Source organism: Microtus ochrogaster, chromosome 10, assembly GCF_000317375.1.
Source record: "Microtus ochrogaster isolate Prairie Vole_2 chromosome 10, MicOch1.0, whole genome shotgun sequence".
Taxonomy (NCBI): Eukaryota; Metazoa; Chordata; class Mammalia; order Rodentia; family Cricetidae; genus Microtus; species Microtus ochrogaster.
In genome coordinates, this window is record NC_022016.1 from 45,258,048 (window position 1) to 45,278,739 (window position 20,692).

At 53.5% G+C, this 20,692-nt stretch overlaps 1 protein-coding gene across 2 annotated transcripts in view; it reads right to left on the reverse strand.

Annotated features, from left to right (window-relative positions):
- Positions 1–20,692, reverse strand: part of Iffo2 (intermediate filament family orphan 2) — a 45,269-nt gene that overhangs the window by 10,175 nt on the left and 14,402 nt on the right. The window contains exons 2-5 of one of the 2 annotated variants that reach the window (XM_005352940.2): positions 5,295–5,355; positions 3,690–3,785; positions 2,305–2,445; positions 1,000–1,139 (exon numbers count right to left, since the gene is read on the reverse strand). In XM_005352940.2, the coding sequence (XP_005352997.1) occupies positions 1,000–1,139; positions 2,305–2,445; positions 3,690–3,785; positions 5,295–5,355 (438 nt within the window). The remainder of the gene's footprint in view (positions 1–999; positions 1,140–2,304; positions 2,446–3,689; positions 3,786–5,294; positions 5,356–20,692) is intronic. The other variant, XM_013348270.2, reaches the window with a different exon arrangement.

The window sequence follows — 20,692 nt, forward strand, 5'->3', positions numbered from 1 at the left end:
AAGTTCTATTGGGAACCCACATGGTGGCTCATAACTATCTACAACTCCAGTCCTGGAGGACGTGATGCCCTCTTCTGCCCTCCGTAGGCACCAGGCACATGCATGGTGCACAGACATACATACAGGCAAAACACTCATACACATAAAATTAAAAAAAAATTAAAATAGGAAAGATGACTTGCAGTTAAGTGCACTGGCTGCTCTTGCGGAGGACCTGGGTTCAATTCCTAGACCCATGCAGTGGCTCACAGCTTTCTCTAAGATCTCCTGTTCCAGGGGATCTGATGTCCTCTTCTGATCGCCACAAAAATATACATGGAGCCAAAACATCCATGCAATAAAAATAAATATATAAAATTAAAAATAAATACATTTAAATTTTTTAAAAAGACATCTTAAAAAAAATGAATCCAGGGGCTAGAAAGATGGCTTAGTAGGTAAAGTGCTTGAGGACCTGAGTTCAATCCCCAGAATGCAAGTAAAAAAGCCAGGCATGGAGCCAGGCAGTGCTGGTGCACACCTTTAATCCCAGCACACAGGAGGCAGAGGTAGGCAGATGTCCGAGTTCGAGACCAGCCTGGTCTGACTGTGTGCACTTGCCACCCCAGTACTAGAGAGAAGGAGCCAGGTGGATCCCTGGGGCTCGCTGGCCAGTTAGCGTCTAACCTAAGTCCCATGCCAATGACAGACCCTGACTCCCAGAAACAAGCACCTGAGAAATGACACTCAAGACTGATCTCTGCCTTTTGTGCACCCACACTCGCATACGGGCACACACACATACACACACTCGTGCACACACACATACATATTCTCTCTCTCTCTCTCTCACACACACACAAACATTCTCTCTCTCTCTCTCTCTCACACACACACACACACACACAAACACACACACACACACGCACAGAATCCAAACTCTTCCGGGACACATCACATCTGGGGATCTTCTCAGCCAGCCACTGATATGTCCCCTGGCTGGGCAACCTGGGTACTCACAGCTGGTTGAACACGCGCTTCATCTCGTCCGTGATGTTCATGGAGCCGACCTCCTCATCTGAGAACCGATTCACCTCCCCATCCTGCTCTGCGATGTCATCATCTGAAGCCACCTTACGATCTTTCTTCTTGGGGACCACCTGGACAGGGAAGGAAGAAGCCAAGGTAACTGGGGTGCTTGCCTGGGGTGAAGAGCGGGGTTGAGCCTGGACAGGAACCATTGTCCCAAGGAGTAGATGGAGTATGGCTGGGGCCAGCCACCCACCGCAGGGAGCTGCATAGGTCCTCTAACAAGCGCACAGCATTAGCAGAAAGCGTGAGGTATGAGGCATGCAGGGTGGAGGACACAGACACAGGGACCAAGTCCTGCCCGGGGAAGGGCTAGTGACCGGGCCAGCTCAGCTCACCCATCACCAGAAAAGCAGTCTCATGACTGGGAACAATGGTAGGTCAGACCAAGGTATCATCACCTGGGATGTCTCAAAGCCAGTCAGAGAAGTAAAGAAACCCCGTCAAAGGTCAAAAGAGCTGCATGCTTTCAGAATCTTCCTCTTGCATGCAGAGGCATGGGGGTGGTTCACCAAACTTCTGCTCCAAGCGACAAGACCCAAGCAAACGAGGGCTGTATAGCTCCCCTCAGGGAGCAGCGAGGAGGCATGAGCTAGAGAAAGGACTGGGGGAGGCTCCGACCTCCCACCACTATGTCCAGAGTCACACACAGAAAGCAACAACACACCACAGCACTGCCCTGGGCTAAAGCACAAGCCAGACTATGACCCGAAACTTCTGAGAGTGACGAGCGCCCACTGTCAGGAGGACCACACCCAGGCCCTCTCCCAAACCGTCCACTGGTGCCAACCGATTGCCTTCTCTAGTGCGTGGGAAACCAGGGGAGGGAATGGGAACTAGGCAAGTGCCAATAGCTTCTCTTCAGGAATCCTGAGGGCCAGTTGTCAGGGCTCCCCACCACCTGGCCAGGGCTCCCCCACCATGGGAACAAACCAGAGTCTCAGAGAAAGAGGCTTTGTGAGGAACGGTGGGCACAAAAAGTTCCAGCTGGCTCTACCATGCCCTTTCTTGGTAAGTCCTATGGGCCCCCAGGGCCTCAATCTCCTCAGCTGTGAACTACAGATCCCCAAGTTTGTGTCTCCCTCTGGGAGGTCAGAGGGTCAGACTACCTCAGGATGGGGGGGGAGTAATGAGCAAAATGTGGAGGGAAAGAGGCATCAACTGGGTGTGGTAGAGGTCAGGGCTTGCTCTATGAGGTCGGGGTGGGGACTGGTGAGCGGGGCCGGCCCTGGTCACCTGGAAGATCTTGGACACGTCTTCCGAGTTCCGCTGCTGTGCGACATCGCACAGCTTAGCCGTGATATCGATTCGGCGGCAGATGTCCATGTCCACCTTCATAGCCTTTTCTTGGATCTTTGTATCCAGGTCTGTCATGGGCTGCAGGGAGGACAGCAGGGGTTATGTGAGCCAGGGATGGAGCAAGCATGAGGGGGCCATCAGAGGAGGAGGGAGACCCCTAGGGGTGGGGAAGCCCCTGGAGTCCATTGCAGGGTGGGGGGAGCGGGTGTTGACGGTTGTGGTGTGGGGAGCGGGTGTCGAGCCTTTCCTAACAGTGGAAGATTGGTCAGCACTATTCAGGGTAGGAAGGGGCATGGGGACTTCAGGAGGGAAGATATGAGGCGGTGTGTGCTGGTCCCCCTCAGGGCTGCAGGGCACGGCAATGTTGGTTTGGTTGCAGCGTAGGACAAGGACGCTGAGACTGTTGAGAGGAAGCCTTCCAAGGCCGGTGTCACTTGGTCAAGGCCTTTGGTTTAATTCTCAAGCACACACACAAGAAATGCACAGACTTCCCTTCTGCTCCCATCCTCATGCCTGTCTCAGCAGCTCTTTCTCTAGATTCCTGCCGCAGACGACAGCAGGGGTCACATCGAAAGAGGAAGGGTTCCCTCTGCGCCCAAGTGAAAGAAGACATGTGGCCTCCACCTGGGTCCCACAGCTTCATCTAACCACACTCAACTGCATGTCCCTGAAAGTCAGGAGCTGAGCCAGGCTGAGTCATCAAATTCAGGCTCCTTCTCCTTCAGGTGGACTCTCCTGGCAGACTGCCCACTGCCTGAAGGCGGCAAGAAACCCAGGTCCAAGAGCCAGGGAGGCCTATGTGGCTAACAGCTGTTTCTACCCATGGTCAGTCACTCAGAAGGGCCCCAGATGGCCAAGAAGACGCACACGTCAACCATTCCCAACTTAACAAGGACACCCTTCAGGGGAGCGGGCTCCCTGAGCCTGAAGTCTCTTGGGTTGGCACAGCCACGTCCATTCGGTCGCCTGTGCTCTGCAGACACCGAGGTCGCCACGTGGCAAGTTGGGAGAACCGAGCAACACATACAGATGTCAGGGGCCCGAGGAGGAGGGCGATGGGTTAAGCAGCGGTTAAAGCACCTCTATTCAGACAGGGAAGCGATGTGGGGAGAGCAGGGAGGCACCTGGTCCCCAGTGCATCCCTCATCGGAACAAACCAGCCAGCCACGACTGTAACTATAAGCCGAGCTCGAGCCTCGGAGTGAATGAAGCGTTTGGCATGATGGGTAAAGGGAGGTCATCGAGCCTCGGAGTGAATGAAGCGTTTGGCATGATGGGTAAAGGGAGGTCATGATGCCTAGGGTGACGGCCATACCACTTACGTCACTCATGAGCCCTTTGAACACCACCAGCTCAGCCTTGAGCCGTTCAATCTTCTCGTTCATCTCCTCCTGGATAGCCTCAGCTTCTTGTGCTGCCTGCGGACGGACGGAGATAGGCAGGCTTTAAGAGGAGGAGAGGATGGACACCTGGGTCCAAGGCCCGGCCACTCAGTGTCTACATAAGCTAAACATCTGCATCCCTCAGCCCAGCCTGGCTGCCGAGCTGTGCCGCCTGCTCCCAGCGCTTCCTGCGGGTCAGGTACAGCGAAGGAAAACATCAGGAGCAAAGGGTAGGTTAGGGCCAGCAGGCTCCCCAGCACTTAGAAATACAAGGTCAACCAATTGCCAGTCCACCGGGTGCCTTTTTTTTTTTTTAATAGTAAAAAGACATTTGTTTCTTTCCTATACTTCTGGGGTTTTTTAGACCAAACTTCCTCTGTAGCTGAGGATGACCTTAAACTTCTTTTGTTGTTGTTTGTTTGTTTTTCAAAAATGGGTTTTTCTGGTGTCTTGCTCTGTAGACCAGGCTAGCCTTAACCTCAGAGATCCACCTTTTTCTGCCTCCCAAGTGCTGGGACCAAAGGCGCCTGACGACATGCCCGGCTCAGACTTGAACCAATCGACCCGGCTGCACGTCTCAAATGCTGGGGCTGCAGGTGTGCACCACGCACTGTTTGCATTGGGAACCCGGGGCTTCGTGCACACTAAGCAAACATTCTACCGACTGAGCTGTGTCTCTCACTTTCTTAGAAAATAAATTCTTTAAACGTCAGAAAGTGATCTGAATTTTTAACTCATCCTAGAAACAACTAGTTCTCAGTTTTAATATTTTTCTTGGTGCTAGAGATCAAACTTGGAGCTACGCATAAGATAGGCAAAGGGCTGAGACACACCGTCGGTCCATCTTTAAAAACACATTGTTTTGCTTTGTTGAATCAGGGTCTCATGAAACCCAAGCTGCCTGGAACTCACTACACAATCCAGGCTGAACTTAAATTCCTCATCCTCCTGCCTCTGCCTCCCAAGTAATTATAGGTGTGAGCCACCACACCCAGCTGTCAAAAAAAAAAAAAAAAACCAACAACTAACTCTGCATTGCCTTCTCATGGTGTCGCTGGTCTGGTTGTGACAGAGAAGAAAGGAAAACGGGCTGAGGATAAAACATGCTGCTCAGAGTTCCCAGTAAGTATGAGTGGCGCAGCCCCGAATGCAGAGCAGCCAGAGGGAGAAACAAGGTGAATGTCCTCAGGTCTGCCCCGAGCCTGCTTGGAGGCTGGAAGCTACCAGAGGATATGTCTGTTCCCAGGTCTCTCCAGGGCACCAGTCCTAATCTGAAGAACTTGCCATTGGAAAGTGAAAGAGTCCTGAAGACCACCTATCCCAAGTGGCACCTGGAGGTTGAGAGGCAGGAGAGGGAAGCAGCTGGCCCCAGTCATCCAGTAAGACCTAGACTTCCCAAGTCCTGCTCTGCCCTGTAAATGGCTGGGATGGCAGAGAGTGATCAGGACAGGGGCTATGCTAGCTCGGACTCTGCCCAGCTTTCCCCAGCATGGCCTCATAGCTAACTTGCCAACCCCTCCGGCTGGGGACCCTGGGGACCCTTACCTCCTGCAGTGTGTCTACCATGGTCTGAAGGTCCATACGCTTGGATAGCTCTTCCTCCCATCTGGAACAGCAAGAAGAACAAATGGTCAGAGGACTTCCTCCTGCCAGCCCCCAGTTCCCACCTCATCGTCCACGCAGGGCAAGGAAGATGCCTAGGAAAAGCTGCCTGCCCTCCAGGAAGCTCCCAGCCTACCCAGAGGTAGGGGGAGCAACAAGACCTTGGAGTGGTGCTAATCACAGGGTCCAGTGGTGGCAAATACCACCTCTGAGGCACAAGCATGGTACTATGGGGACAGAGATGGGAAAGACCGCTGCCTATCCCATGCAAACTGTAAAGGGCTACACAGATGCTGCTGGTCCAGCTGCTGCTGTAAGGTAGAGAACCAAAGCCAGGCTTTAGGACTCCTCTCTAAGAAGCAAGCTTACCGTGCCCATGCTAAACACTATAATCAGGGCTATGTGCTCTGCTGCACGCCTCACAGGCCACAGAAATTGCCCGTGCAGGTTTCAGAGTCTTGCCGATGTGGAGACTAAGCTCAGTGGTTAAATAGCTTTCCCAAAGGCCCACACCTAATCCATGAGTAGGTCCAGCCCTCTCTGCTCCAGTGTTTCTTGCATGCCAGACCCTGAGGACTTTGTGCATAGTGTTTCGTGTACACAGCATTGGTAGAAGCTGAAGCAGCAAAGATGGGCAAGCACTCAGGTTAACCAGGCAATGGGGAGAGGCAGCTCCAGGGGGTTCTGACAATGGGGGGGGGTGGGCACTAGCAAAGGTAACAGCACCAGCTTCTCTTGAGAGAGGTTTACATGATGCAACTCAGGCCTCCAGCAGTGTGTGGGATGGATGCCACCATCATCCCCACATCACAGCCGACAAACAAAGCATGGCTGAGAGACCCTTCCCAACGTGTGGTTGGGACAGGGGAGCCAAGACTCAGCCTCCAAGGATGAACATCTCATTAAGATCCCCTCCCTGCCCAGAGGAGCTGGCAGCCTGCGCCTGCCCTCCTCCACCTTGGGACAAACAGACAGGCTTCTGTCTTTCTTCACTCCATACTACCCTCCCTACATGGTCGCTGAGCAAGGAGGTCTGAGCCTCTTAAGAAGCTGTGGGGCCAGGCTAAAAATAGGCCAGAGGGGAGGACTGGATGAAGGGCTGGTTACATCACCAGCTTTTGGAAACAAGAGAAAATGGATACTGTTTGCACACACTGAGGAAAATGTCTCCTCTCTCCACACAAGCTGGCCCTGCCAGGCTCCCGGGAGACATGGGTCTACTTCCGCCTTAACCAGTGGCATGGCAGGGTCTATATCTGCCCTGAGCCCTGGAACTCCAGAGGACAGAGGACACAAAAGGGATCTCAGGGCCTCACGTGAATGGAACTCTCTCCCTAGATGCCCCCACCCCCACCCCCCAACCCCTGAACCCAGAGAGAAACAGAGACCTAGGCTGCATTTGTTCAAGGTTACACAGGATGTCACAGATGCGGCCAAATCCAGAACCAGGCCACCTCTCATTGAGGAGGGTAGGGCTATCGAGAAGAGCAGGGGTGCCAGGCTCTCCTCACCAATGCTAGCAGCCCAGAGCATTTGGAGCTTCCCTCAGGGGAGGTGAAGGCCCAGGACTCGGTCCGGTCCGGGCTGAATCATCGCTCCTGGCCACACTGCTCTGATGGGGAGGGCAGAGAAGGTACGAGGGAGAGTGTGGTACTGGCTGCAGTCCAGCTTTTGGGGTTAGGCCCTCTCAAGCCAACAACTGGAACAACCAAGCACTTGAAGGAGAGAGACGGGCACAGCACTGGTCCTCCCCACACCCCTGGAATGCAGAAGAATACCCTTAACCTCTCCTCAGACCTACCCGTCACCAACCAAGTAATGCCTTTGGATCTCCAGACAGGAACGGCAGCTACTTATTGACAGAGGCTGTCTGGGTCTCACATACGGGACTCATCCCCTCATACACACATTGGCTTTCACACGAATTGCTAATCTTCCCGGGGTTTTATCCAAAACTACTTTGCAGATGAAGGAGCTGGGGTTCAGAGAGATGAAGTCACTTTTCTAAAGTCACACAGTTAGCACTAGGGAGCTGGGACACAAACCTCACTCAGCCTAGGTCCTGCAGGTGATCACCCAGCCATCTTGTTCCCACACAAAACCCTAACTCAGCACGTCTACACAAGGCAGACAGCTCCCGGTGATGCCAGCCTGCAGACGGCACTCTGTGTATCCGCGCTGTCAGTGCCTCGACCTCCCTGCACCCACTTCCCTCATGTTTCCCAGGCTGCACCCCAAGGATGGGTTTGCGCAAATGAGTTCATAGGCCTTTTACTTCCAAAGCTGGGGTAGGCATGCAGCTGCCTCTCTGCCCCCAAGGGAGGAAAGACAGACCCTGAATGTGGACAGCAGCTGGTTGCACAGACTGAGCCCCTGCCCCAAAGAGATGTCCCTCCCAGGGGTGACAGCGGGAAAATCTGGCACAGCTGGCTAGCATGTTGACAATGCAGAAAATCTCTGCCCTTCAGCCGTTAGCTGCCTGGACAGACAGGTGGTGTGTCTCCCCTGGACCCGGCTTCACCAGAATCTTGTCAGCTGAGTGGCTGGCTGAGGTTTCAGCACCTGTTTCCCTGTCCAGGGCTTCCTACAGAGGGAGGCTTAGCCGGGGAAGAGACCTACAAACACCAGGAACAGAGCAGCAGGACAACACAGGACCCCTTGCCACTAGGACGGGACACACACTTAAAAGTCAGGGGCTTGGTGGACACGCTCTCCTGAAAGCCTTTGTTCCCTGAGCTCCTGTTAGGGTATGGCTCGGAGCTGGACAAAGTGGCTGGGATCACCTTCAAGAGACCACCTGTGGGGCAGAAGGATGGGTGTGTCCACACTGTCCCGCAGTCCCAACACTCAGTCCTTCCAACATCTCTTAAGTGCGGGGTGATGGAAGCAAGAACTTGAGAGGAGGGTGTATTAATCCCCCAAGGACTAGGCCCCCTCCCCAAGTTGAAGATGAAGAAGCAGGCTTGGCCTCTGGGTGTTAGCCTGTTCCTTCCCTCCTCCTCTGCCTCCTAGAACTTTCTCATTTCTCCCACGCTGTCCCAAGTGTCATCTTCTCTCCAAGGCATCCTCTTCAAAAAACTCCACAGACTCTAGGCAGCCAGACCCAGGGGCCAGGAGAGGTTTTCCCAGGTAGTCTGGACATCATGTGCATGGCTCATAGCTCTCCCCTGAGAGGCCCAGGCCCATGAGGCTATGGAGAATGATGGGAAATGAGGCCACCTCTGCCCTCTTCACCATGCCAAGGGCTGAGGACCACCTCACTTGCTCTGAGCACCCTGGGCCCAGGCTAAATGAAGCAAGGAGGGATCAAAATCATGGGTTGTCCAGACTGGGGGTGGGAGTGCAAAGGGAGAGCTGGGTCTAAAGCTGGGGGGCAGGCTCCCTATCCCTTCTCAGTAAGGAGAGAGATATTCATTGAATGGAAAGGAAGCCGGTCCTCTTCCACCATGAGGGTCCGGGGATTGAACTCGGTTTGGTGGCAGCCGTCTTTTCCTGCTGAACCATCTTGCTGACCCTTATTGAATGGAATGGGATGGACGCATGGATTAGGTGGGTGGATGAGAAGATTAATAGGTGGATGGATGGATGGGTGGGAAGATGAATGGGAGGATGAATGAATGAGCAGGCAGATGAATGGGAGGGCGGATGAATGAACTGATCCACACTCAGGCCCCTTCCTTCAGCCTAAGCCCTGCCCCCAATCTTATCTTTGTTTCCCAGCCTGGGGAATCCACAGTCAAATTCCCACACAGCCAGGCTCTCTCTGTGTCCTCTAGGCTCCCGTAGCCCTCCTGGGGGAGGGGCAGCACATCCCAGACAGGAAGCCTGAAGGAGAAAGAGAAACCTCCTCCCACAGCTTACAACCCTTCAAGGCCGGGAGGGGAGGCTGGGACGCCAGGACGATCAATGCAAGGAGAGGAAATGACTCCACAGCCCAGCCAGCCTCTGAGAGAGCAGGCCCCGCCATCACCTAAGCGGAAGAGGCACGTGTGGGAGACCGGCAGCTGAAGGGGGAGGTGGCAGCCCCTCAGCATTCCTGAAGAGCCAGCGCTAGGACCACGTGACAGATGAGAAATCTCAGCTGGCCACTGGGGGCGGCAGAGGGGGAAGGGTAAGGGAAGGGGGAGGCAGCTTTAAAGCCGGCTCAGTCCAGGCTGCGGCTCCCCCTCCTCCATCAGCTCAAAATGACACACAGACGCAGGAAGGAGCCCATGAAGCTGGGCTAGGGAGAAGGAGAGGCGGAAACCGAAGCTGAAGCCACTGGCAGAGGAGCTGACTCATGGGGCTTTCATATCCTGAGCAGTTAGAGAAAGGCTCGGCAGCACCGGGGAAGAAAGTGGGTGCAGCCACTGCAGACAATTAGAGCACCTGGGGCCCATGGGGGGGGGGTCAGTCCTGCAGCCCCCAGGCTGTAGAGACAAAAATGAAGATACTCTGAAAATGAGACATTTGTGTTCCGCAGTCTGACTTTCAGGGTACAGAAACAATGGACCCCGAGAAATGGCAGTTTCCCCAGGAATCTCAAACTGGAACAAGGAAAAGGCCACAGCCAGAGTGGGGGCCTTGTCTCTTGGGAAAGGACTGTGCATAGTTCTAACAACTGTCTGAGCACCTTACAGGGTGACGGTGAAGTCAAACAATGCTGGGCCGGAGTGCGTGTGTGTGTGTGTGTGTGTGTGTGTGTGTGTGTGTGTGTGTGTGTACACACTCAAACCCATGGCCCCCTATTTAAAGATTTAGCCTCACTTCAGGACCCCAAGGGTGACCAAGGGGGTCAATGGATCTCTTTGTCCCTCTTTCCAGTGTGGCCACACTGAATACCTCTCCCTTCTTCATGCTATTAACTTGATTGTTTTAATTAGCTTCTCGAGGATGGGTGACTGAACTTGGCTTCCCGAGGTACAGACTGTGGCTCCAAGTTTGGTAACATTTCAACTCCCGTCCTTACATTCCCCAGCTGTGAGGTCCTGGGCAAGGCCATCACCCTCTCTGGGTGTTGGTTTCCCTCCAGTGTGATGGAAAACATCTCTCTGAGGACAGTTGTGGAAACCAGTCTGCGTGAAGAGGAAGAGGGCGAAGACCCCAAGTCCCACCCTGAGTCAGGGCAGCACATCACAGCCAGCAGCTCAGCTCAGTCTGGCTCCAAGAGCAGATCAGGCAGGCAGGGCAGCAGGCGGGAGCCTCAGGGTGCCACAGGGAGCCGCAAAAATGGTCCCGCCTGGAAGCAGGCACACCCAGGCCGACTCACTCAGGTGATAGGAAACAGGCGCAGGTGAGGCTGGGCTGGGACCATCAGTGGAAAACTTCATTCTGGGCCAAGCGTGGGCCTGGGCCTGGCCCCAGGGTGGGGGCGGACAGCAGCTTCCTTCCCCCATGGTCTGCCTCTGCCATCTCTGCTCCACCCTAGTCATGTAGATGAGTTCACCCCACTGCCTCGCGGCAGGGCCAGGTACAGACAGACAAGGGGCTCTCAGCAGAGTGGAGGCCCAGCTAAATGGCCTTCTGGGCTAGACAGGGGCTTCAGTAGAGCCCAACCGGGAGCCTTGGGCTGCACAACCCAGGGTTGGCTCTCCTGGGAAGACCCAGAGTTTCAACGGCTTCCCTGCGCCCTCCAAAGGAGCTTGCTAAACTTGACTGAGTCTGGGTCCTCACTCCTGGGTCTTCTGTACCGTAGCCCTTCTGGGTTTGCAGCAGAATACAGAAATAATGGGGCACAAGGACAGAACCCAGTACCACCAACCACCAGCCCGTGCCCCAGGAAGTTAAGGCTGAGCCACAAACCTATGAGCCACTTCCCTCTTCCTCTCCGGGCTTCTTCCTCCCTGGACTATAAACACATATTATTCCTTGAAGATGACAACCAGGGACCTCAAGCTACCCTCCAGCAGGGAGCCCTGCACCCCCATGCTCCCATCCACCCGTGCCTGGCCTTCCGGGTACCACCCCACCTCCCCACCTCTAAGGAATGTGGATCCTGTGAAAGGATGCTGCCACGCGGACATGCCCACTAGGGCTGCCCAGCTGTACTCCGCCGCCCAGAAGGAAACACAAATTAAATGCCAGCTGATTGTCTCCGCGGAGGAGGTATTAATTTAATGTGAACACTTAACCCCAGCAGCCGATCCCATTACAGGCGGGCGGTAATAGCTGGAGCGGGCTGTAGCCCAGACAACAGGCTGGTAATGGGCTGGGTTTTAAGGAACCCTCCACACCCAGCACAGCCTTCCACCAGCACACGGCTGGCCCATTCACAGCCTGAACCATCCCACAAGGCTGCTGAGGAGAGGGTAGACAGGATCACAAGTCATTGGGAAGCTCTCTCTGCAGGCGAGGGTACCCAGCTAGGAGTCAGGAGGTCCGTGAGTACTGGCTGTGGCCAATTCACTGCATAATCTGGGTAGGTCTCGTCTCAGCCAGGCCTTGTCCCACTTATCTGTAACAGCATCATCAAGAATCCAGGGATGTAGCTCAGTTGGCAGAATGCTTACCTAGCACTCATGAGAACCAGGGTTTTTTCCTCTAGTGCCACATAAACCAGGCATGGCGGTGCATTCCAGGGTGGAGGCAGGAAGAGCAGAAGCTCAAAGTCAGCCTCGACCACATAAGGAATGCAAAGCTAGTCTAGGCCACAGAAGACCCTGTCGCAGAGGAGGGGGAATCTCTGGATAGTGCATCCATAGTGCTCTTTGCATACTCTGGCCATGGCGCTAGGTGACAGGCAGTTCTGGCCTGGATAGTGCCGGGTTTAGATGCCTGCCCTCAAAGGGTGCTCCCGAGCCTCCTCTGCCTAGCTGCCAGCAAGGGACGGGGTGGCAGCATGTACAGGCTCATTCCTATGCCTCATTCTCCCAGAAACAGTTCCCATGTCACTTGCTACAAGCTGCTCAGGGCTTTTTGTTTGTTTGTTTGTTTGTTTGTTTGGTTGGTTGGTTTCCGAGACAGGGTTGCTCTGTGTAACAGCTCTGGCTGTCCGGGAACTCACTTTGTAGATGAGGCTGGCCTCAAAGAGATCTGCCTGCCTTTGCCTTCAGAGTGCTGGGATTGAAGGCGTGTACCACCATTGCCCAGCGAAGTTCAGGTCTTACAGAACCAAATGTTGTGGCCATCACCTGACTGCCAGTGACCAATAACAGCTTTCCAAAGGGCAGCTGGTGGCCTTTGGGCTGTCTATGCAGAGCCGTTGGGTCTTGGTGGGACAAAGGCAAAGTACAACAACCCTAGCTGACCCCCCATTCATTTGAACCCTGAGTGGTCAGCAATGTATAGGAAGTCCAGGGTCTGGCTGACCTATGCTCTAGTTGTGTGATTTTTTTTTTCTTTTCTTTCTTTTTTTGTTTTGTTTTATTTTTTGAGACAGAGTTTCTCTGTTTAGCCTTGACTGTCCTGGAACTCACTCTGTAGACCAGGTTTCCCTCAAACTCAAGAGATCTGCCTGTCTCCACCTCCTGAATGCTGGGATTAAAGTTACCTACCACCACGGGCCAGCTCAGTTCAGTGACCAAATCTCTTACCTCTCAGGGACAACTTGAGGTCAAATTGGGCTAATTCTCATCGACCACCAGATAAAGCAGAAACAATTTCTGTGGTTCCCAGACAAACATCTACAACAACCACATGGTTATGTAATGAACCCCCCGAAGTCTTAGAGTCAGCTGGGACTTCAGCCCTGAAGGTCAAACCAACAAGTCTATGGAGAGAAGAGGAAGAGAACCCTAGAGTCTGAGCATCCTGGATCTATCTAATTGCTTCTGTGCGGCCTTGAGCAAGTTACCTACCCTCTCTGGACATAGGTGCTATTTGCAACTATGTCATGGCAAACTGTACAAAAGGAGTCCAGACAAGGGCCTGGCATGTCATGGGCATCCAGACCAATCCTCAGCCTTTGCCTCAGGACCCCCTTGTGACAGTCACTCGGACTGGGAGCAAACTTCAGCCAGATGGCATCCAGGCTATGTGGCCCCCAAGTTCCTAGCTGCATAACCATTGGTGATAGCCATGACAATGAAGTAGGTGTCACTCACATGGGTGGGGGACCAGCAGTACACAGAGATGTGCAGCAAAGGAAAGGAAGACAGACGCTAAGGCCACCCAATGTTCTATCGAGGAACATCTGTATCTACCTACCACACTCACAATGCACCCCAAGAATAAGTGGGCCCTACTCAGTCCTTTGAGGTCTGCCCCAACCAGGGCCAACAAGGCAGCAAGTAAGATGGAAGGAGGAGAAGCTGCTGGCGTCAGGCACAAGGTGTTTAAGAGTGTCTTCATGGCTGGGCATGGTGGCACTCGCCTTTAGTCTCAGCACCCTCGAGGCAGAGGCAGGCAGATCTATATGAGTTCGAGGCCAACCTGGCCTACATAGCAAGCTCCAGGCCAGTCAAGGCTACATAAACAGACCCAGTCCCCCAAAAATAAAAAATAAAATAAAAAAGTGTCCTCTTGGACCAGCAGGCAAAGTGGGCCCCAGAGGGGCAATGGCTGCCTGTCTCCATGACAAGCTGAGGTTCTGACTGTTTTTCAAGCCACCGCCCTGCCGTCCGTCCAGTGTCCCTGTCTGTCAGAGACACCTGGAACCCATTTGTAAAAACAACAACAGCACTTTGAGGTGGCAGCTACAGGGTACTCAGAATTCCACAACCCTGAGGCATGCTGGGTGGCTACTGCTGGACAGTCAATGCTAGTCAGCCAATGCTAGGGAAACCTTCTTCCAAGCACCTCTGAGCAGAACCCACGCCCAAGTACATGCTGCCCTACTCCACAAAGAAAAAGGACTCTAGGAGTGTCCCCTAGCAAGGAATCTGGGTCCCAAGTTGCAGGCCACTGTGATGCTTCTGAGCTATCACTTCCAACCCTTTCCAGGGCTAGGATACTTCCATCACCTCCTCCAGGGAGGAGCTCTCTTTGCCTTCCCCATACTGAAGTTTTCAGTCCTGAGCCCTAATTTAGCTATGGCAACCAAAGCCTCATACATTTCTACTTGCCCGTCTCTGTGGGCTGATACCATACTCCCAGGAGGTGGGGGAAGCCTTGTATTGACAACACAATGCTTAATATGCATCAGTGAGTCTTTTACCTCCTCATGCCCTCCCCACACCTCTAAGCCAGGCATCACAACCCCCTGGTTATAGATAAGGCTCAGACCAAAGCACTAGCAGCTGGAAGTTGAGCTTGGGGCCACGCAACTCCTCAGCCTCTGTGATAAGACTGCTGCTCCGGGGTCCACAAACTCATACCTGAGTGTCCTAACACTCTGCTTGGAAAGTCTCCAGAATCACAGCGCTAGGGGTGGATACAGGCATGCACACAGAATTGAGGTGGCAGACTTGGACAAGGGATCTATAGCCAGGGAATATTCCCTGCTTATGAACTCACTTCTCAGGGGCCCAGATCCTTCCTGAATCAACCAGCTAGTTCCAGCGTCTAGAGCGACCAGCAGGGGACAGTGAGGGAACAAAACAAAAGCTTTCAAGGTGGCAGAACAAGATTCAAACCTCAACAATCCAGGTCACCTGGTTCCTGGGCTTCTTATTCCCAGGTCTCCCCGGAAAGGGATTAAGGTTTTCATGGGGCCTGGGTTGATTCTCTCAAGAGGTTGTTATAGAAGGACAAACCCGACTCCTCCCTGCTCCCTGTCCTCCTCTCTCTCCAGGCAATCATTCCCGATCAACACAACCCCCACCACCATGCCATCCACCAGGATGTAACACAGCCAGCACCACGCTGCTCCATCTTCCAGTCTCCAAAACTGCGGGCTAAACCAAACTCCTTTAAGTTACCTGGTCTCAAGTGTTTTGTTTTAGCAACAGAAAACAGACTAATACACTCCTCCTCTGAAACTTTTACTTTTGAATGATGTCACATATTTAGTTAGAACCACTTCAGGTTTAAGGCAACAAAACCACCTGCTCGTTTCCCCCACTGTTTGAAACAGCAGGAGTGTTTTTACAATGACTTAGAGCGGACAGAAGAAAAATAATGGGGGGGGGATCAAACAAAACAATAACAGCCCACTGGGGTCCTCCTACCGTAAAGTGTCTGCTACCAGGCCCGGCGTCTCCACAGCTCATCTTACCAGATGGGATAGTGGGTGCGGCACCATGCACTAAGGTCCCCCAATGCCATTCCCGTGTCCTGGTAGATCAAGGTCGCACTGTACAGAACATGTCTGGACACTCACATTCACACACTGGCCCCATTAGCTCCGCAATAGTTACTATGGCCAAGGGCAACCTCGGAAAAGGCCTTTGTAATCCTCCAAAATGCTGCATGTGACAAGGCTTCTTGCTTGTGGGTCAAAGCAGCTGAGTGAGGTCACTTGGCAGGGCAACTCCACACCTCAGGCTCCCAGTTGCCCAGGGAGCTGAGAAAAATTGAGATCTCAGTCCTGTCCCCAGTTTCTGCTGTCCCATCACCCCTGACCCCACTCACCTTTGGCCTTTACATATGAATTGGTTTCTGTCTAGAAGGTTCCACACATATATACCCTGTTATTTCTCTCTCTCTTTATCTGATACCAACTCAGGACTCAGTTTCTATACCACCTCCTCTACAGAACTTCGTCTGCCTCCTAGGTCAGGGTCAAACCCCCTTTTGACATGGTTTTGAGTCACTGGGGCCAGAGGATTTCTGTCCCCTGCATGTCTCAGATAATTCAGCATTTACACTATCAGGCCTATCTGATGGTCATAGCTGCAATTCCGTGTCCAGTCCAGGGCCTGACACACAGCAATCCCATGAGTGATAACCTGCTACAAAGGGCCTATGAGCTATGGCTTCTAGGCCTATTCCTGAGAGGTCCAGCCCAAGGTTCTGATTGCCTGTGGCTAAGGGCGTGACCTCCCATCAGTTGCTCCAATCTCCACAGTCCAGGACAGCTCTGTGGTTCTCTCCTGTCCGCCTTGAAGCCCAAGCCTACTCAGCTCTGGAAAGGCTGGGGCCATAGCTGTCTCTCTGTAGGACGCTGACTCTGGTGCCTGGGCCTGGCTAAGCCCTTGGTGACTTTCCCCCTCCCTCCCCCCAGTGTCAGAAGCCAGCAGAGGGTCTGGGCACCATGTCTCTAGATACCCAGGCACAGAAGCAGGAGATTCCAAGGGCCTGTGTCCAGCAGGGTGAGGACACCACCCAGGGATCTGTTTACAGCCTTGAGAAAAGCAGCTCCCCAGGCTATTCTGGAAAGGTAATGAGCACCCTGGGTCTCTCCGCTGTTTATTGCCAGTGACTGAGTAGCCACAGGTGAGTGTGCGCCAGTGTGGGGCAGAGGCTCGAGTGAGCCATATCACTACCTCAGGTCCTGAGTTTAGCATCATCCGAGGCTTGCTCCAGGCTCGGCAGCCGTGAGTCAGGCCACCTGCCCAGGCCTCAGTCTCCTGATCTATAAAGTGGGAGAGATCCCGCCTGGATTAAATGAGAATGACCAAGCACAAAGTGGCTTTCTGGGAGGGTCAGGAAAAAAGCCTGGAATACAGGATGCCATAGTGTCTGAGGGGACACGGTGTCGAGGGGAAGCTCAGAGGTAGGGAGCTATGCCAGGCTAGGTGCGCTTTGGGCTGTGTCACCAACAAGAGGAAGACATTTCTGAGCCTTCTCCAGGAGGAAGGCGGGAGAGTGAGAGAGACCCGCCAATTACCCATGGGGTTGATGCAACCGCAGAGGGATTGCAGCAGGGAGTGTCTGCGTGTGCCTTTCCCGTCATCACCCTAATTGGCTTGGAAGAGGCAGGCTCCAGGCTGTGTTGGGATGGGTAATTAGACGGGGTTAGCCCAAACCAGGAGCGGGGTTGAGTGACTCAACATGGCTCAATGGGGGAGACTTTTGTTTCTTAGCAGCAAACTTGGGTTGCCATGGCAACCCTGGCACTCACTTCGGTGTGAACCAGGGGGAAGAGAGAAGTAGGTAAAGGGCATCCCACCCCAATCACACAGGGTCACTGCCATTTTTCTATGAGACCCGGGTCTCCTTGCCACAGTCAGTCCCCTGAGGACGGAGGGGATGAATTGAAGCAGAATCCCAGAGAATGTTCTGCCACATCCCTGGGACAGCATCATCTGGCTGGTGGGGAAACTGAGGCTCACAGGATCACACAATCACACTGGTTCACACTGTGACTTGTGAGCATGCAGAGGTACTAGCGGCTCACTGAGGCCTCACGGGCACTTATGAGGCAGAATTACCACTGTGTTCACTCTGAAGCCAAGAAGATGACGGCCAGAGGTCACGTCCCAGAGCAGAGGCAGGACTGGACTCCCGATTCCTCCGAGGCACATGCCCGTGGCCGGCAGACTTCCCTGCTTCTGTCTGCCCTGTGACAGAACTAAGGCTGGATCAAAGCCCAGACTGGTTTTCTTGGGCCAGGTGATTTACCAGAAGAGAGAGTGTGTGCCTCAGCTTCCCCAAGATCAGCAACCACCATCAGGTTACTCACTAACTACAATTTCAAATCTAGAGGGCGAAGGGCTCCACTTGGGACTGCCAGGCCCATGTGGCCCTGTGCGACTCCCATCACAGCACACAGAGTCCCCCAAGTGCTGTCCAGGGCTGGCCAGCAAGGCCACCAACCCCACTGTGCACATGTGTGTATGTGTGTGCATACATATATGTATATGTTTATAAGAGTATGCATATGTCCACATGTAGGAATACATGCACATGTGTGCACACATGTGGAAGCCAGATGTCATTCTCTAGATACTGTTCGCCGCTTTTTCTTTTATTTTGTCTTTATCTTGGGCGACAGCCTCTCTCGCTGAATGCAGAGTGGACCATTTAGGGTAGGCTGGCTGGCTAGCAAGGCCCAAGAATCCCCTTGTCTCTCCTTTTCCCTAGCTCTGGAATTACAAGCACATGGCACCCTGTTCAGCATTTGTATATGGGTTCCAGGGCTTGAACGCACCTCCCTATACTCAAAAGGCAAGTATTTCATTGATTGAGCTAGCTCCACTTGAGAGTTGCTCTGAGGCTCCTCCAGCTTCGTGACCCCTCCCCCCAACCCCTCTCTTGGAGTCAGCCAAGTGTCTAAAGGGGAAAGTTCCAACACAGAAAAATAAGGATTCCGTGTTGTGGCAGGGATGAGACCGTGTGTATTTGTTCCCTATCTCTGCCCCAAAAGCTTTGACATTAGACAAACCAGCAAGACTGACCCAACTCGTCAACCCCCAGCCAGTGAGCGAGCAACAGGGAATTCATTTCTCTGAGCCTGTTTCCCTATCTGTAATAAGGGGGTAATAACACTGGCTTGTGAGGATGTGGCCAGGGATAGCTGATGGCTTCTGGGAGAACTGTCACTGAGTCCAGGCCCTGGGTGTGTGCCAGGGTGCAAGGAGTCCTTCCTCATAGTTCCTGCTCCCCGACTCTGGGACCAGGGCACTGTCTGGTACCCTGAGTTCCAGTTATCAGGCATATAGTAAGCCCTCAAGTGATGCTCAATAGGTGAATAAGTTTTTGAGTAGGAGCCTAGCAGGGGTGCATGTCCCACCTTGTCTACATGACTCACTGTGTGACCCTGGGCCTGTCCCTGCACCTCTCTGGACCCATCTTTACAGGAAACTCAGACTCTCACCTTGGGGACACCATACAGCAGCTAACCCGAGCATCAGGGAGAGTGGCCAGAGGCCAGCCCGCTGGCTATGAGTCCTTCCCAAGAGGCCTAGACTCACAGGGACAGACAGTGGGGAGTCAACTTGCCCACAGGTTCACAAAGGCAGCAGTCAGGTCTTCTCCTGGTGACTTTGCCTTGGGACAGATGGGACACAGTATGGCATCTGTCTGCCAGATGGCCTGGCTGGCCTGAGGGGCCAGGACACCAGCTGGAAACCTAGGCCTGGGAAGCAAAACTGCTTAACCCCTTCCTGCCCAGCCACAAGGACACATCCCCTGACCCACTAAGGGTCTAGGGTGGAACCTTGGCCCTCTTGACACACAAAGGAGGTGAGGGTAGTCCTGGAGTATCAGAGATCTGTGGAAGCACCTGTGGAGCTAAGACACTGGCGTCTTCCTTTCTGGGATACCAGTTCAGAACAGACCACTCCATCCCCCAGCCACCACCCCCAAGCAGGGAACACCAGGTTCTGTCTAAACAGAAACACGGCCACCAGTGAATGCGTGCATTGAACTCTGCTGGGTTTGGCTGAGCAGTCATAGCCACGTGGCTCAACCTCTCTGGACCTCAGTTTCCACCCCAAGAAGCATGGGCCTGGACCAGGCAGATATGCAAGTTCTATCTCGGAGCGATCCCTGCGTCCAGGAGAAGTATGCCTCCCTCCCAGGACCCAGCAGGACCCTAAAGCCCAGGCAGATCCTCCAACACAGCATGTCCTAACTTGTGTCTGAGTCAATGCAGGCCTTCAGAACAGCAGGGAAGAGTGGGGGGGATGAGGGGAGCAGAAGCTGCCCATTTCATGTACCACACAGGCAGTGATGCTCAAATGACCAAAAGAAAGAATAGAAGCATTCGGGACCACGTCTAGAGATAGGCAGGAAGCACTTCCCAGCAGGAGAGGCTGCTGGAAAGCATCAGTAGGTCCATCCATGTTTGAGTGTGAACTTTGAGCAGGCTTGTCAGTGTCTCTAGCCTCTGGGTAAAAGGATCAAATGACCCCTTGATTCCCCAAACTGATCCAGCAAGGAAAAGATGGCCCTCGGGAGCGCCACTAACTGGAAGTTCAGGTTTAGGAAGGCATCTTGGAGCTGATAAACTAACGGGGGGGGGGGGGCTCCAGCCCGGGGGCTGTATTCTGGTGTCTCTAGATGTGTCTCAAAACAGAGGCCAAACATCAAAGGAATGGAAGGGAAAGGGGGCAAGTTAAGGCAGCTGCCAATTAAGGGTGACAGATGCCTGTCACCCCAGCAGAAAGGGAGACTGGCTTGAATGCTGACTCTGCCATGAACTTACTGGGCAAGCTGTATAGTCACTGACCCCTCCCTGGGAAAAGGGGAGATGGGGATCCCAACAACCTGCAAGGTTTCTTCTTGCTCTGACTTGACAGACATTGGAAAGGCCCCCAGTCCACACAGAGTTGTCCTCAAAGCTCAAGTCAAAGAACAAGCACAGGAATCCAGAAGAAGGGAGGGAAGGAGGGGGGCAAGAGAGTGGGAGGGAGGGAAGGAGGATGGGAGAATGGAAGATGGATGGATGGATAAATGGATGGACAGACAGATGGGTGGTAGGTAGATGATGGATGGGTGAGAGCATGGATTGATGAAAGGATGATGGAGGGACGGATGGATGGATAGACAGACAGATGATGGATGGATGGATGGATGGATGGATGGATGGATGGATGGATGATGGGTGGGTGAATTGATGGATGGATGGATGGATGGATGGATGGATGGATGATGGGTGG